The following is a 17,070-nucleotide window of genomic DNA, read 5'->3' on the forward strand; positions in this document are numbered from 1 at the left end:
ACATCATAGTATCCAATCAAATTGGTCAGGCAAGACCTGCCCTTAACAAAACCATGCTGCGTCTGAGCTATAACTGAATTCTTGTCTAGATGATCCTGCAGTACTTCTTTAACCAGTGCCTCCATTAATTTACCTGGAACAGAAGTTAAACTAACAGGTCTATAATTACTTGTGTCAGCCTTTGATCCTCCTTTGTGAATTGGGGTTACATTTGCACATCTCCAGTCTATGGGTACCTCCCCTGAGTCCAAAGAAGCTCTCATAATTATGGCTAGGGGTTTGCTTACTTCCTTTGCTGCCTCCTTTAATATAACTGGATAGATCCCATCCACCCCATGTGCTTTTTTTATGTTTATCCTCAACAATCTCTCCTCCACTTTCCTCTCAGTTATTACAAAATCATCCAGCTCACTGCCAATGTTTACTTTACCTACATCATTCTCCTTCCTGTATAACTCCTCATGCGTGAATGTAGATGCAAAATACTCGTTTAGATTGTTAGCCACCTGAGCAGGATCCTCAACTGTTGAACCATCAATATCCAGTGGACCAATCTGATTCATCCCTTTCCTTCTTGAGTTTAAATAGGTAAAGAACTCTTTTCTGTTTTTCTTTGCATCCTTTGCCAAGGATTTTTCGTAGTCTGCCTTTGCCTGCCTAATCTCCTTTGTGACTTGGTTACAGACCAACTTATATCTATCATAGGCTTCCATGTCACCCATTAATTTGTATGTATCCCATGCATTTTTCTTCTCTGCCACATGTCTCATTAGTTCATCTGACAACCATTTACGCCTAAACCTTGAACAATATTTCTTAGTTGGTATGTAAAACCTGGTAGCCTCCAAGATTAATTCCTTGAATGCTTCCCATTTTGAGTTTGCTGTTGGTAACATCATCAGTTGGTCCCACTGTATAGAATTTAAATACTGTCTCAGGCCATCATAGTCACCTTTACGAAAACAAAAACCCTTCCCTTTACCTCTGATGGTAGTTACCTCCTTGAGTAAATCCCACTTCAACACACTGTGATCACTGCCACCTAGTGGTTAATTTATCTGCAGATTCTTAATGCATGAAGAATCACTACTGATAATAACCAGATCAAGAGTATTGCTCCCTCTTGTTGCCTCACGAACATGCTGATGTAGAAAGCAATCATCCAATAAATCCACAAAAGCCTTGCTAGTGTGCGAGTGACCAAACCACAAATTCCAGTCAATATCTGGGAAATTAAAATCCGCAATTATAAGACTCTCTGATTTACTGGCCCACTGTATTTCCCTGTACAATATCTTATTATACTCATCAGAGTCATTAGGCCTATAGCACACTCCTACTCTCAAATTTGATTTCCCTATGCTTAAGTCACACCAAACTGACTCGACACTGTCCTTTCCATCGATGTCGACTGGCTTCACTTCCTTGGACTTTATGTATTTCTTAACTAATAGCATAACCCCTCCTCCCCTCCTGTCCTGTCTATCCTTTCTATACACATTGTATTCCCCAAATTCCAGTTCCGCATTCCTTATATCTGTGTGACACCACGTCTCTGATATCCCGACAATATCTGCCTTTGATGTTTTGAGCAATACCTCAAATTTATCAAATTTATTTACCAAACTCCTAGCATTGGTGTACACGCAGGTATACATGCACCTGTTTCTATTCTTAGCTACCCTAACACAACCCATGTGTTTACTTGTACCGCAATGACTCCCAGCAGTCTCTGAAATATCCTGCATCTTGTTTTTCAGGCGTCTGCTCATTTCAATAGAAGCAGTGCAAGAATCACTTCCACCTCTGCCAGTGGCTACTGTTAATCTATTAGTTCTTGTATCCCCCCCCCAACTAGCAGTAGTCCGACCCACCTAACACTGCCTCGACAGCATCAGCAAAAATTCTTGCACCCTTTCTATTAAGTGTATCCCATCCTTGTAGAAGCAATCTCTCCTGTTAACAAGTACAGTCCAGGCTGAAAAAAATTCTACCCCTTGAGCCTTGCACAATCCCTCCAGGGCCGAATTGATCGACAAGGCTCTCATCATATGCCTCAACTAATGCTAATAAAGTGTAACGTGCAAAAGTGATAAAAGACGTTGCATTGTGTCATTCTCCCCTAGTAAAGCATGGGGGTGATTTTTTCTGGAAATAATTCACTTATTTTCCATTATTTATTTAAAAAACCGGCCAATTTACTCAATTAACGCTGTTTTACTAAGACACACTTAGTTTTTTATCGAAATCCTGAAAACTAAAGTTTATGCATAGTGTCATTCTCCCATAAACGTGATAATGTAATTGTAACTAGGTTCATGCATTTTTTAATGAAATCGTCCTAAAGTCATATATGAAAACTACACATTCTATTTATAAACCGACAACATTTGAAATCAGTTCAAAAAACTGGTTTAGAAAATTGTGTTCACTTCTTTGGTGAAAACAAAAAAAAAAGTTTCATTTTGTTGACCAATGTAATTAATGTTCAGTATTTTTGACCTTCAAAATTTGTAGCTGAAGTGGTTGTTGAAAAGTGTTGAACACTTCATGATTTTAAAGTTTACTGCTTTCGAATGGTTAATAATTATACTCAATTTTGAAAGTTGTAAACTAAGTTTCATCGTCTATCTCAGGGTAACTCAGATTTTTTTTTTTTTTTTTTTTGGCTGGTACAGCAAAAGCATCAGGTTTCCTTGCACCACATGACTAATAATAATAATAACAAAGTGGGTTCGAACTGTGTTGCATTTGTAAAAGTGTACACCAACTGAGATTTTAGTGACTCCGTCACTGTTCGAACTTCCGGATAAAATCGTTGGTTGAAATTTTATGATCCATCTCAATGAAGAAAAAGGTGTTCCGAGTTACATCAGCGAACAAAGTTTCGAGGAGCTATTTTCTCCTTTACTGCAACTTTCTTTTCATTATCTGCCAGATTTCGTCATTTTCAATCGCAGCCGACTCCGGCTATTTTATGTCGCTTTTATTGCAGTAACCACTGATAAGAAACTTGCCTACACGGAGTAGTACTATAGTGTGTTCTCAGAAGTTCTATCACCATGATGCACAGCAGTAACAGAATTAAACTCAGTACTAATCTTTGTAAGAAATGGGTAAGTTGAAAATATAACAATTTTTTGGCTACATGCGGTTTTCTTCACAAGTTTAATTTTTCTATAAGTGTTGAATTTATGCAATAATTATACATTTACCGTTCAGTAACGAGGTCATAGACTCGGATTAAGGGTTTGGAATGGCCTGAAGCGCACACAACGTGTTACTAGATCGTCGTGCGCATCGCTAATACAGTGCTTACCTTTATTTTTGATATAGGAAGCTTCTTTTCCTATATCAAAAATAAAGGTTAGCCCTGTTGATTCATAATATAATAGAATATAGAGCACTTAAAAGCTCTCTAGTATCATATATATATATATATATGCAAGTCACATGGAGTGCAAGGCAAGCCCTATGCAATTAGTGTCATTACTACTCTGATCTGTGTGTAGCCGTTTGTTTAGCAAGTAGCCCGAAGATAATTTTGCCCTAAACTGATTTGCATAGAGTGAAACATTCCCATTGGTTTAAATCAGTGTCGCACCAGAACTTTTGTTGGGTGAGGGAGCGGAATGTGTTTTACATTGTTAGCTTTTTCAAACATCAACATATGAGAGTACAAAAAAAAAAAAAAAAAAAAAAAATGATATTAGGGTCACCCGTAAATGATTACATCTACCTATATATATATATATATTAGTTATTTATTTTATTTTATTATTATTATTATTTATTTTTGTTTGTAATTTGCTTGCGTTCTTTGGTCGATTTGCCGGACGAAAAAACCCCAGTTTCTGGGGGGAAAAAAACCTTGCTATCTACGTATGAGATCAACCAAACTACGGAGTGACATATGAGAGTTACAATTATATCATATATCTTATTTCTCTGTGAATTATATAATATAAAACAGTTTTTTTCTAGTAAAAGTACTGTATCCTCGCTGGTGCGCCAATGGTTCAAGTGACGAGAAAGTTGTCTCCGTAAACACCTCTAGAAGACAGCGAACAAATTTCCCACTAGTTCGCGAAATTAATTACTTTCTTCAATGTATGTGCGTGTTCATGACTGATTAAGTCTGAACCAAAAATGGAACTTAACGATATTAATCGGAATTTGAGTCATTTTAAATATGTACAGTATTAACATGTTTGCACTTTGTAAATCTGGATTATTATAAGCACATCGATAGCAGTTGGACCAGCATCGTAATAGATAAATTAGTTTCACGTGTACATTTATTACTTTGGATTTTTGTGAACAAAATTCCGAAGTAGGCGTTCCTCCTTCATTCACCCCAACTATTCTAAGTCGAATGAAGTGATATAAATGAGATATAAATAAAAGCGCATGTCACCGTGAAGGGAATTTACTGATTAAACTAGTTCACAGTAGAGTATCAGCACTGTTGTGTTATCTTATAAAACTATTCAAATGTAATTGATAATATTTTTAGATTATTTAGTTAGCAAAAACTACCCCCCCCCCCGCAATTCACACTGGTAAAACTTGTCTATAATCATATGATTGAATAAGATTATGCTGTCGGCTAACCTGAGCTTGCAGAAGTAGAGTATTACTGACAGCAAGAACTTCTTTAGTTTACTATGAATTACCCTAGAATATATAGGCTGTGCACATAATTCGCAAAAACCGGAATTTTCATAAATCCGGGCTTGTCAATATCCCAAGGATGCCGGATTTATGACGTTCTGTTGTATAAGCAACAAGTTCACCTACGTAGTCGGGAAGAATTAGTACTGCTTTGGATATAGATTAAAAAAAAAAAGAATACTAATATAGTTGGAGAAGGTTATTTTTAAAGATATCAGTAACAAAGGGCCAAATGAATTTTTATATATATATATATATATAAAAAGCAGTTCGTGCTAATTGAGGGCAAATCAGCGCGCCTGCTGAAAGTGTCTCACAAAATGAGTGATTTATATGTTGCAAATATAGTACATAGTAACATTTGAATTATTACTCATTTATTATATTAATCACAAAAATACAGTCAGTAATACAACAAAATTATAATTAATGCTATGAATGTGGTTGTAGACTGCGACTAAGTTTCATATTATCGGGTTTTAAAGTAATAGTTCCAACTCTTAAAAAGTCATGTAAATACAGATCAGTTAGATGTAATCGTATTTTTGATTTTACATATTTCATTTTTGAAAAGGTCTGCTCCATATACAGTACTGTACTTCCGAAAATTGATGTAACCGTTCTTGCAAAATTTTTAAGTTTTGGATAATCTGACTCAGATAATGTTGAATAAAATTGAATTAGATTTTCATTTTTAAATATTGTCTTTAGTGCATTTTTAGATAGAAGGTCTACAACTCTAATTGTAACTCGATTCAAATTCTTACAACTCTAATCTTGCGTGTCTACAACTCTAATTGTAAATTCTCATCAACGTCGTTGATGGATATATCAAACGGATTTCGAAAAAGTTAAAACACCTTTGAATTATTTTTAAAATAAGAAAATCTATCTGCAAAATTTTTCCTTCAACAAACTAACGTTTTGAACAAAATTTTCACCGGAAAAATTACTAGGCATATTTTTAGATAAATTATCGCAACGTGGAAAATGTGAAAACTTATTCCAAAATACTGTAGTTGACTTTTAAATAATTCCAGTTTTGTTTCAAATGCTTTGACAATACAATCCAATTCATTGATAAGTTTGTCTCGTCCTTGTAGTTTCATATTAAGAAAATTCAGGTGTTCACATAACTGTTAAAAAAAAAAAGGCAAGGTTCCACAACCATTTGAGATGTGAGTTCCAGAACAGGTTTTAATTTTTCGTTCATAAATAGATCTAGAAAACAGGCCTTGCGTGTCAGGTTGCAAATTATGCAAGTTTCTTGCGACGACCGACTAACGCAGTGGTTTTCAACCCTTTGAAAACAACATTCTTAGGGTGCTGTGTAATTTGGGTTTAAGTTATTATTTATATTTTTTTGAAATTTATATATTTATTTCATTATAAAAAGGATTTATTTCATTAAAAAGATACGGTACAATATCCATTGTACCGTATCTTTTTAATTTTGTAGTGATCTTTATTTAGTACCTGTATATAAAAGAATAAAAATATTATATTGGTATATATTAAAAGGTTCAAAACCAATGAGTTAGGTATTTCTTTTGGCCTAGGGGTGCCGTGAAAAAATTACTGAGACAGTAAGGGCGTCGTGAAAGTTTGGAAACCTCTGGACTAACTGGTTAAAATAAATTTATTAAAATAAATAAATGATATATACATATGATAAAACAGAGATAAAATAAAAGCATTAAAATACGATAAGTGTTAAAATATAATATAATAAAAGTGCTAAAAACAAAAGCGCTTAAATACGCTTTTATTACATTATATTTTGACACTTTTATCTTATTGTATTTTAATGCTTTTATTTTATTTTATCTCTGTTTTATCATATGTATATATCATTTATTTATTTTAATAAATTTATTTTAACCAGTTAGTGGAACTTGCAAGAAACTTGGATGATAAATAGATCTATTTCGATCCTAGGTTCAAAACATTTCTGTAGCATATTACCACGACCTCACCTCAACCATCGTACTTCAGTGTAGTGCAACAAATCACTGTATTCAGCCTCAATAGTTTCAGTAAAATTTTTGAATTGCTGATGTGAATCATCTTGCAAATAAAATTTACTGTTGATATTACAATTGACACTACTGAATCTATGCCTAAAGATTTTCAGCACAAAGACTGCTGGTGAATTATGCAATGAAATTGCATTGGTTTTTTTAATATTTTTACTCAAGATATTTATGAAACTGATTCATGAACCTAATTTTAGTATCGACCACATTTTTAGTGCCATCTGTCATAACCGCTGATATCAAATCCCAATTCAGTTTAAGGCCATCAATTGCTTCTGACACATTCAAAAATATATTTTATCTTACGAGCATTTTTAATGCAACTAGCTCTTTGGTTACTTCAAAACTTTGATTTACACCTTGGGTATAAATTTGTAATTGAACTGTATGGCTTGTATCTTCACTCTCATCAATTTTCATTGAAAAAGGTGTGAATTCATAAACTTTTTCTACGAGTTGGTTTTGAACATCATCTCCTAAATCTTCAGTTCTTACAGTTGATGAAGATAAACTTGCAGACACAAAATTCTTTACTTTCTCAGGACGTACCTCTTCTGCAATTGCCGAATAAATTCGTTTTACAAATTCTTCATCCGTAAAGGCCCTTCCTTCTTCGGCAATAATTTGGGAGACTCGAAAACTAGCTCTAACTGCAGATAAATTTTGATGAGTAAAAGTTCTAATCTTCTGTTGTTGACTTTGAAAAGTTTGAGTTAGTTCTTGGAGTTTGTTCTGCTGCAAATCTCCTTGAAATTTATCCTAATTTAAGGCATGTTCATTTCATATTATATTCCTTTCATATTACATTTACAAGTATCATTGAGCAGTGCAAAAAAGTAATTAATTAAAAACGCGACACTCAGCATCAACTTTTCTTTTTTTTGACCTCAACTTCTGTGATTTTTATGGAGTCACTGGAATAAAAAAATGAAAAAATTACTCATGAATATTGAAATAAGCAAGCGCTGATGTGTCTTAAAATTTTATGAAATATTTTAACATAAAAGATTATTATTATATTCATATCACGTGAAATTAATAATACAGTTTATCAGGCTGTTTGCCTATTATTAACTACAATTATTAACTAAAAAACTACATTATTATAATATATCAGGCTGTTTGCCTAATAAACTACATTACTATAATATAAAACTATATTATAATTATTAATTGTAATATAGTTTAATAAGGTGACGTTTTGGGTATCTTACTGATACACATCATCAGACCATGCTGTGGGGAGAACAGAAAGGGGTACAGATCTGAATATTTTAGGATATTATAATTTTGCAAATTATGATTATAAAATATTAAGTTTTGAATTGCTGTCACAATAGAAAACAGGAAATCTAAGGTAATACAAACAGATTAAATTCATACCTGCCAACCGCCTCCTCTTGCTGATTCTACTAGAAACTTTATGTGCATACAGACTGCCAGCAGTTAATTTATAGCAGAGGAATTAACTCCATTAACCAATTTGACACTATCCAATAGGATAGTGTCAAATTGGCTAATGACAGGGTCAAAATTAACAGATTATTTTAACAATATTTCAAAGAATAGCTTTCAGTGGAAATAAGTAGAATTAATATCTAACAAGACTAAGCTGATGACTCGGAGGCATCAGCACTATTAATCAACCGACGAGCGTTAAAATAATCTATAAAATGTGTTGTTTTTCATAAATTTTATTGTTATCTAATTGAAATATCCACAGGCTGATAAAATTCTTTCGCAGGCTGTAGTTTGGGGACCCCCTAATCTATTATCTTCACCATGTCCGTCCTCATTTAATAACTTGTCCCTGGTGGATTACGTTACGGATTTTCATGAAATTTTATATTTAGGCTTTTTAAAAAGATATGTTGAGCCATTCCAAATTTCATTAAAAATCAGACCAATAGAAATCCGGCAATTATTCTCTCGTTCTTTTTTTTTTTTTTTTCTGGTGTAATAACTTGATTCCCAGTGGATGGTTTTTTATTATTATTATTATTAAATTTTATATTTGAGATTTTAGAAAGATTTATAGAGCCATTCCAAATTTCGTCAAAGTCGGTTCATTAGAAACCCGAAAAGTTTCTTTGTCTGTCCAGCCCGCATGTAATAACATCTCCCACAGGATGGATTTTTATGAAGTTTCATATTTCGCTCTGTTAGAGGTTGAGCCTTCCCAAATTTAAATAAAATTAGACTAATAAAAATCCAGCAATTATTATTTATTTATTATCTTTTTTTATAGGTATCACAGGCTATTTATATGCTGTATGCATTGAATGTTATATTTGTTTTCATGTTCTGGTTGGCACAATGAATTGGTAATATGGCTGGTGCACAGAAAAAAATTTTCCTTAGTTTGCACATACTGCTTTTTGCTCTTTTGTTTTGTTATGAACAAATTATTGCTATTTGCTAATGCACCTGAAATGTAATGCACTGTGTATATTAACTAAGTTGTTTTCTCTCAAACTTCACTCAAACTACCCACTTCCACAACACCATATAGAAGTTTGTTCCAGCAATCAGCTACCCTATAGCTGAAAGCAACTTCCGACACATATATCCTGCAACCATTCTTTTTCAGTTTAAAGTTATGATCCCTTATGTGTGTTGTCTAGGCAAGGGTTAAGATGTAATCTGCATTTAATTTATTCAATGCATTTAATGCCTTAAACACATTCAGGTTTACTTGCCAGTGCCTAGTTTCAAGATGCTGCTGTTTGCAGAACTGAAATCTTTCTGGTTTAAAGAGTACCCTTTTGTGCCCCATTAATCTTATTGCTCTTTTCTGTACCCATTCCAACAGATCCATTTACTTCCCAAAATGAGGCTTTCTGTGTGCCATACTCAAGATTTAGATACTTGTATCCAAACCATTGCATTATAGTGGAATAATGACCTTCTTATCCCTGCTGACAAAACTCTGTTTGTCATTGATAAAAACCAGTGAGCTGTTCTAGTAGCTCATCTACACTTATCAGAAAACTGCATGTCTGACTGCACATTTGCACCCAGGTCTTTCTCGTTCTCTACTATCTTCAAAGACTACTGCTACCTATATGCAGTACCTTGCATTTGTCAAAGCTAAACTTTAGTTGCCACCTTAGTCCATCTGCCTAATGCAATGGTTTTCAACCTTTTTTTAATAACGGCACCCCTAAGTAATTTATTTTATTTTGCGGCACCCCTACTCAATTTTCTGCCTGTTAGATCCGATTTCCCCCCCCTCTCTCTATATACATATATATATATATATATATATATATATATATAATATTAAAATATATATATGTTATAAGATAGTTATTACAATAATATAATTATAAAAATTACATTTCATAATACAAATTATATATACAGTATATAATAATTTTTATATAGAGGTACTAAGTATACATCAATTATAGATCACCACAAAATTAAAAAGATACTGTACGTCTTTTTATAATGAAATAAACATATAAATTTAAAGTACCCCGGTTGAAAACCACTGGCCTAATGAAAGCAAAATCTCCTCTTTACTTTTGACAGTTATATCTTTAAGTATTTCCCATATCAATACACTGTGATCACTGCTACTAGTGGTTCTTTATCTGGTGATTCCTAATGCACAAAAAGTCACTGCTGATAATCAAATGAAGAGTATTGCTTTCTTGCATCATTGCCTTTCTAGCATGCTGGTTCAGAAATTCATCAGATAAATCCAGAAAATTCTTGCTACCATGTGAGTGACCAATCTACAAGTTTCAATCAATATGTGGATGGATATTGACTGGAATATTTCCCATTATAAGACATTCTGATTTACTTGCCATTTGCCCATATCACAGTCATTTTGCCTGTAACACACTCCTTTTTGTTTTCCCAGTGCTTATATCATACCAAACTGTCTCAAAATTGCACTAACGACCATGTCAGCTGAGTGCATTGCCGCAGAACACATCTTAAATAAAAGCATAACTTTCCCCCCCCCATCCTGCCCATCTGTCCTTTGTGTAAGGATTGTACTTGCCATTTTCAAATTCTGCACCACTTATGTCCGAGTGGCTTGTCTTTGATATCCCTACAATGTCTGAATTTGATGATTTAACCATTATTACTCTGTAATTGCTGATAGTTTCAGTTGAAACTTCATTCCAAGCAAGTTTTATTATATCTCTATCTTCCTTCACTCACTTTTGTGAACTTGATTATTTTGATATATGCTGATAAAAATGTCACCAAGGTACAGTACAGTACATTCAAAAAGTAAAATTACAGTAACATTGTGCTACGTTGGACTTTTAGTGGCAAACTTATACCCCAAAACCTTTGAGTGGCAGCTAGCAGGGTGACACTATACCAAAGGCTTCCCAATGTTCATATTACAGGGAATTTTTGTTCATATAGACTTTCATTTGGTGCTAAGTGTGAAGATAGCATTATATAGAGGGGTGCTACAGTTGAGGATTGAACTGCAGCCAGTGAACTAAGGAGCTTCCAGAAAGCCACTAGGGAGTCTATATCCTCCTCTAACTTTAATAAGCTTCTTGGTCTTTTTTCATCATTTTCTTTATTTATTTTCTGTCTATATATTTGCATAGAGTATCCTTGCATTTTTGTGAAGGTTACTGTTGTTTGGTGTTTCTGTCATTTCATTCCATCTGCAGACTGACATTAAAATCATGTGGCAAATCTGCAGCTAATGTATGTAAGGTAGTATACTTTTAGGCTGCTAAGTGGCACCTTAAGTCAACTCTTAAAAAAAAATTAATTTGACAAAAATCATAGTGCTTGAGCTGTTAACTACTTTTCTTACTTGTTACAGTGTTAAACACACTTTTTTATTTGTCACAAATCAGGTCAGGAATATTGAACCAGTAGCATTCAGCTATCCATAAATATTTTATGTTATATAAAAAAGAAATAAGATTTTTTTTTATTTGTAGACATTTATTTTACAGTTTGAGCAACATCTGCAGTGAAAACTGTAAATGTAATTGTGTACAGAATTATATAGCAACGAAGTTCTCATTAGAAACTTTCAAGTTACATTTTTTTATAATAACAATAATGACTAATTATTAATTTTGGTCAGTTTTTTTTTTTTTTTTTTTTTTTTTATGACACACAAAAATTGTTATTTTTTTTTTCTTCTGTGGCATCAAAGTTTCTTTCAGCTTATTTTTGGCACATGGTAGAAATTGCTGCTCTAGAGTGACAAAATTAGAACAAGATGGACCTTAAAATAAGACAAAACCAGGACTCAACTAGAAAAGCCAGAGCAAAGGGTTTTTTTTTTTTGTACTTTGTAGTTATATAATACACAAAAGCAGTTTTTGTTAGAGCCAGGATGAGGGTGTAGGCAGGGCTGGATTTGGTGTTTGTAGGCCCTAGGCACTTTTATTCCGAAATGCGCTAAAAAAAGGGGGCAAAATGTTTCTTCTATTTTAACACTGACTGTGAATCATATCAATTAATGTGACTCAAGTTTCAACTATAGTAAATGATAAACCACCTCAATTGATGGAGCAACCATCACTTCGGTTCTTATAGTTTCAAGAACAGTCGCTAGATAGTGTATGTGTATTGAATTTAAGCTCTTAGAGTCTATTGCACACGTTTTATCAGCTTGTTTTTCGTTAGTCATGGTGAAAAGAGTGAAGCATTTTTTTCCCCCTTTCCTTCATAGGTCCTAAAAATTTTGTAAGCCCTAGGCACTGTGCGTATGGTGCCTAATGGGAAATCCAGCCCTGGGTGTAGGCATGAGTGTCAAGGGATTTGGCTGATGCTGCTTCCTTGCATAATTTTGCCAGAGCAGATCCTTTCAAAATTAAAAATGCAATGCCAAAAAGTTCCACTTACTCAACTGTTATTGCTTATGAATTTAAGGGTGATATTTTATTGTATGGTAAGCTCACATTAAGTTGGCATTACGTATTTTTAATTCTTCATTAGAATATTATTGTTTTATTTATATATATATATATATATATATATAAAAAGAGAGAATAAACTTGATGTCTAAGAAAACGTGCAGTGCTGGTATTTGGTAAATTTTTATTCCTTCAAATGGTCTTACAGTATTTATTCTTAGGCATATCACTGATTGAAAATAAAATAAAACACTAATGCTCTCTTTTTTTTTGGTTATAAAATATTACTTTTTAAATGATTATTTTAGGTGCAATAACAACACAATTCAATATTGTACTTTTTATATATATATATGCCTAATTTGTACATCTCTTCTAAAAATATCTAATTCTTCCTTAAATTTATTCAAGCTGTCTAATTCACATTTCCAGATGATATTTTGTTTAACAGTCTGTTACTCTCTGGCTGGAAGCAAATTGCAACCATCCTTTTTAAATGTGTTTGGGGGCATATAAATTGAAGGATTGTTGCAGGACAGATGTGTGGAAATTTGCTTTGTCAGCAGGTAGCTGATTGTTGGAACAAACTTCCATCTGATATTGTGGGAGTGCTATATAGCCTTCCTGCATCATTTGCCATTACTAATTTTGAATTTGTCTGTTAATTAATAAAATTAATAGGCATACATTTAAATTAAATTAGGGCCATAACTTTAAATTTATGCCCTGTCTTAAGTGTGCTGTTTGGGAAAGAGTAAGGTTGCCATCAGCATTTAATTTATTTAGTCTTAAAATTAAAACTAAAACTTAAACATAAAACCCTAGGGGCTCACATCTGGTGAGTATGGGCTTAGCATACCCAGGATCCTGAGCTGGATATCATCATACAGTACTTCTTTCTTGGTGATTCCCTTCTACTTTTGTCTCTCTCTCTCTCTCTCTCTCTCTCTCTCTCTCTCTCTCTCTCTCAGGGTAACTCAGGAATTTTTTTTGTCTGGTGTAGCATAAGCCTCAGGCTTCCTTGCACCATATAGCCAATAATAATAATAATAACTTCAATTAGGTCTCCTTGCAGGTGCCTAATTTCCCAGTGCTGCTGTTCACCCCGGGGGCTCACATCTGGTGAGTATGGGCTTGGCACACCCAGGGTCCTGAGCCGGATATCATCATTCTTCTTTTTCTTGGTGATTCCTCTCTCTCTCTCTCAGGGTAACTCGGGAATTTTTTTTTTTTTGGCTGGTGCAGCATAAGCCTCAGGCTTCCTTGCACCATATAGCTGCTAATAATAATAATAAAAAACTGGATGTTCCTTGATATTTAGTATTTGCTCATGCAAAGTGATTATTGCCGAATGATGCAAGGAAGCAAGCTTATATCTCAGCAAAAAAACAACAAAAAAAAAAAAACACCACTCCCACATTACCTGTTCATCCACTCTAATAATTTGTCTAATTCTTCCTTAAATTTATTCAAACTACCTACTTCCACAACATGGACGTTCGTTCCAACAATCAACTATCTTCTGGCTGAGAGCAAATTTCTGCATGTCTATCCTTCAACCATCCTTCCTCAATTTAAGTTTGTGCTTCTTATATGTGTTGTATCAATAGAGTAAGGATGCCATCAATATGTGGCTTACCCAGTCCATTCAGAGTCTTTAACACCTCAAATAGATCTCCTCACAAGTACCAGGTTTCCAGATTACAATTTCAAAATTTGAAGACCTTGGTAAGAGTATCCTTTTGTTTCCCTCACTGCTCATCTTTGCACCCATTCCAACAGATTTACATCCTCCCTAAAATGAGGTTTATAATTCTAATGCAATATACAAGGTATTTCCTTATTTCCTTATAAAGCAGAATAATTCCTTCCTTATTGTGTCCCATTGTTGTGAGCTGTGGCACCCTGATTCATGAACTCTCAAAATTCATTGCTAATCTGTTAATGTACCTTGTAAGTAAAATTTGTTATACCATCAATAGTATACCCAATTTCTCCAGGTTATTAGAGATATTGATATTTCTGAAACCAAGACCATGGTTTCTTTCAGTGCAGTCTCTCTGTGTTTATCTGTGTTCCCCTCCAATAAGCCAGCGAATGCTCCAGACAACTCTTGAACAGGAGTACTACATTGAGGGAAAGGATCCTGCTTTCATATCAAGGATATGTGCATTGCATTAAGTTGCATTTTTGTTTCACTGGGGCCTGTGATGATGTTCATTCTTTGTATCAGCAGATTCAGGGTGCAGATATGGTTGTCCCTGTCAGCTCTGTTGTTGCAAACACTGCCATTGAGAAGCCTGAAGTTAATTATTTATTATTTTTTTGAATTTACAGGTTCTGATCTGGCGCTGGTGGTTGATGTGTGGTAATTCTCTGGGTGTCAGGACCTGTAATTACTAAAGAGGTAACTACCATCAGGGGTAAAGGGAAGAGTTATTGCTTTCTTAAAGGCGACTACAATAGTCTGAGACAGTATTTAAATTCTATACAGTGGGACCAACTGATGATGTTACCAACAGCAAATTCAAAATGGGAAGCATTCAAAGAACTAATCTTGGAAGCTACTAGGCTTTACATACCAACTAAGAAATATAGTTCAAGGTTTAGGCCTAAATGGATGTCAGATGAACTAATGAGACATATGGCAGAGAAGAAAAATGCATGGAATACATATAAATTAACACGTGACACAGAAGCCTATGATGGATACAAGTTGATCTGTAACCAAGTTACAAAGGAGGTTAGGCAGGCGAAGGCAGATTACAAGAAATCTTTGGCAAGGGATGCAAAGAAAAACAGCAAAGAGTTCTTTACTTATGTAAACTCTAGAAGGAAGGGGATGAATCAGATTGGTCCACTTGATATCGATGGTTCAACTGTTGATGATCCTGCTCAGGTAGCTAACAAACTAAATGAATATTTTGCATTGACATTCACACATGAGGAGTTATTCAGCGAGGGGTGTATACTGCCAGAGGTGTATTCAACTCTGGCAGTAAGCGAGATAATCTTGTAATAACTGAGAGTAAAGTGAAGGAGAAATTGTTGAAGATAAACACAAGAAAGGCACCTGGGGTGGATGGGATCTACCCAGTTATATTAAAGGAGGCAGCAGAGGAAGTAAGCAAACCCTTAGCCATAATTATGAGAGCTTCCTTGGACTCAGGGGAGGTACCCATCGACTGGAGATGTGCAAATGTGACCGCAATCCACAAAGGAGGATCATAGGCTGACACAAGTAATTATAGACCTGTGAGTTTAATATCTGTTCCAGGAAAATTAATGGAGGCACTGGTTCAAGAAGCACTGCAGGATCATCTAGACAAGACCTCAGTTATAGCTCGGATACAGCACGGTTTTGTTAAGGGGAAGTCTTGCCTGACCAATTTGATTGCACACTATGATGCAGTCACAAAGGAACTGGATGCAGGGAATAACTTTGATATTATATACTTGGATCTTAGAAAGGCTTTTGATACTGTTGCACATGGAAGACTGCTGCACAAATTGGAGCAGTGTGGCATTGGAGGCAAATTGTTGCTATAGATAAAGGGGTGATTGAGGAGGAGAAGACAGAGTGGTAATCAATGGACACTGCTCATCGTGGACTAATGTTATTAGTGGAGTTCCTCAGGGTTCAGTGTTGGGTCCATTATTGTTTTCTGTATATATAAATAATATTGATGATGGTATATCAAGCTTAATGTCCAAGTTTGCAGACGATACAAAGGCTGGCAGGGTTGTTAAGGACACTACTGACGCTATGCTGCTGCAACAGGATCTGGAAAGGTTGAGCAGATGGGCTGAGAGGTGGCAAATGAAGTTTAACATTGACAAATGTAAAGTACTATATATGGGAAACAGCAACCCCCAGAGCAACGTATCAACTCTGTGGTACTACACTGACAGTGGTAGAGAATGAAAAGGACCTGGGGGTAATTGTGCAGGCAGATATGAAGTTCTCTGAGCAGTGCAGACGGGCTGCAAGAATAGCTCATGGTGTCTTTTCAATGATATACAGGAATTTTTCTAGCAGGGATAAGGAGGTGATTATTCCCTTGTATAAGGCAATGGTCAGGCCACACCTTGAGTACTGTATACAGGTCTGGAGGCCTCATTTCAAGAAGGATGTAGAGCTGCTGGAACGAGTACAGAGAGGGGCAACAAGATTAGTGAATGGAACAAAGGGTTGCTCTTACGAAAAAAGGCTTAAGTTTTGCGAATTACGGTGTCTGGAGACTAGGCACTGGCGAGGTGATCTGATAGAGGTGTATAAAGCCTTGAATGGTTTGAGCATGCTCATTGCTGATGGGATTCTATCTCTTGCTCAGAATAATCACCTGAGAGGGCATAAATTCAAATTGAGGAGAGACAGATGTAGGATAGATGTGCGGAAAATTGCTGTTAGCCAGCGGGTAGTTGGTTGGTGGAACAGACTTCCATCCCTTGTTGTGGAAGTTGATAGCCTAAATAAATTTAAGGCTCAGCTGGACAGG

The 17,070-nt window shown here is 34.9% G+C and overlaps 1 protein-coding gene across 1 annotated transcript in view; it reads left to right on the top strand.

Moving 5' to 3' along the window:
* The first annotated feature begins 3,045 nt into the window (after window positions 1–3,045).
* Window positions 3,046–17,070, top strand: part of LOC150087291 (2,4-dienoyl-CoA reductase [(3E)-enoyl-CoA-producing], mitochondrial-like) — a 75,612-nt gene continuing 61,587 nt past the window's right edge. The window contains exon 1 of the mRNA XM_090371958.1: window positions 3,046–3,116. Coding sequence (XP_090228084.1) covers window positions 3,063–3,116 — 54 coding nt within the window. The 5' untranslated portion in view covers window positions 3,046–3,062. The remainder of the gene's footprint in view (window positions 3,117–17,070) is intronic.

This window comes from Mastigoproctus giganteus, chromosome 4 (genome assembly GCF_048544385.1).
Source record: "Mastigoproctus giganteus isolate SK-2022 chromosome 4, ASM4854438v1, whole genome shotgun sequence".
NCBI classification, from domain to species: domain Eukaryota; kingdom Metazoa; phylum Arthropoda; class Arachnida; order Uropygi; family Thelyphonidae; genus Mastigoproctus; species Mastigoproctus giganteus.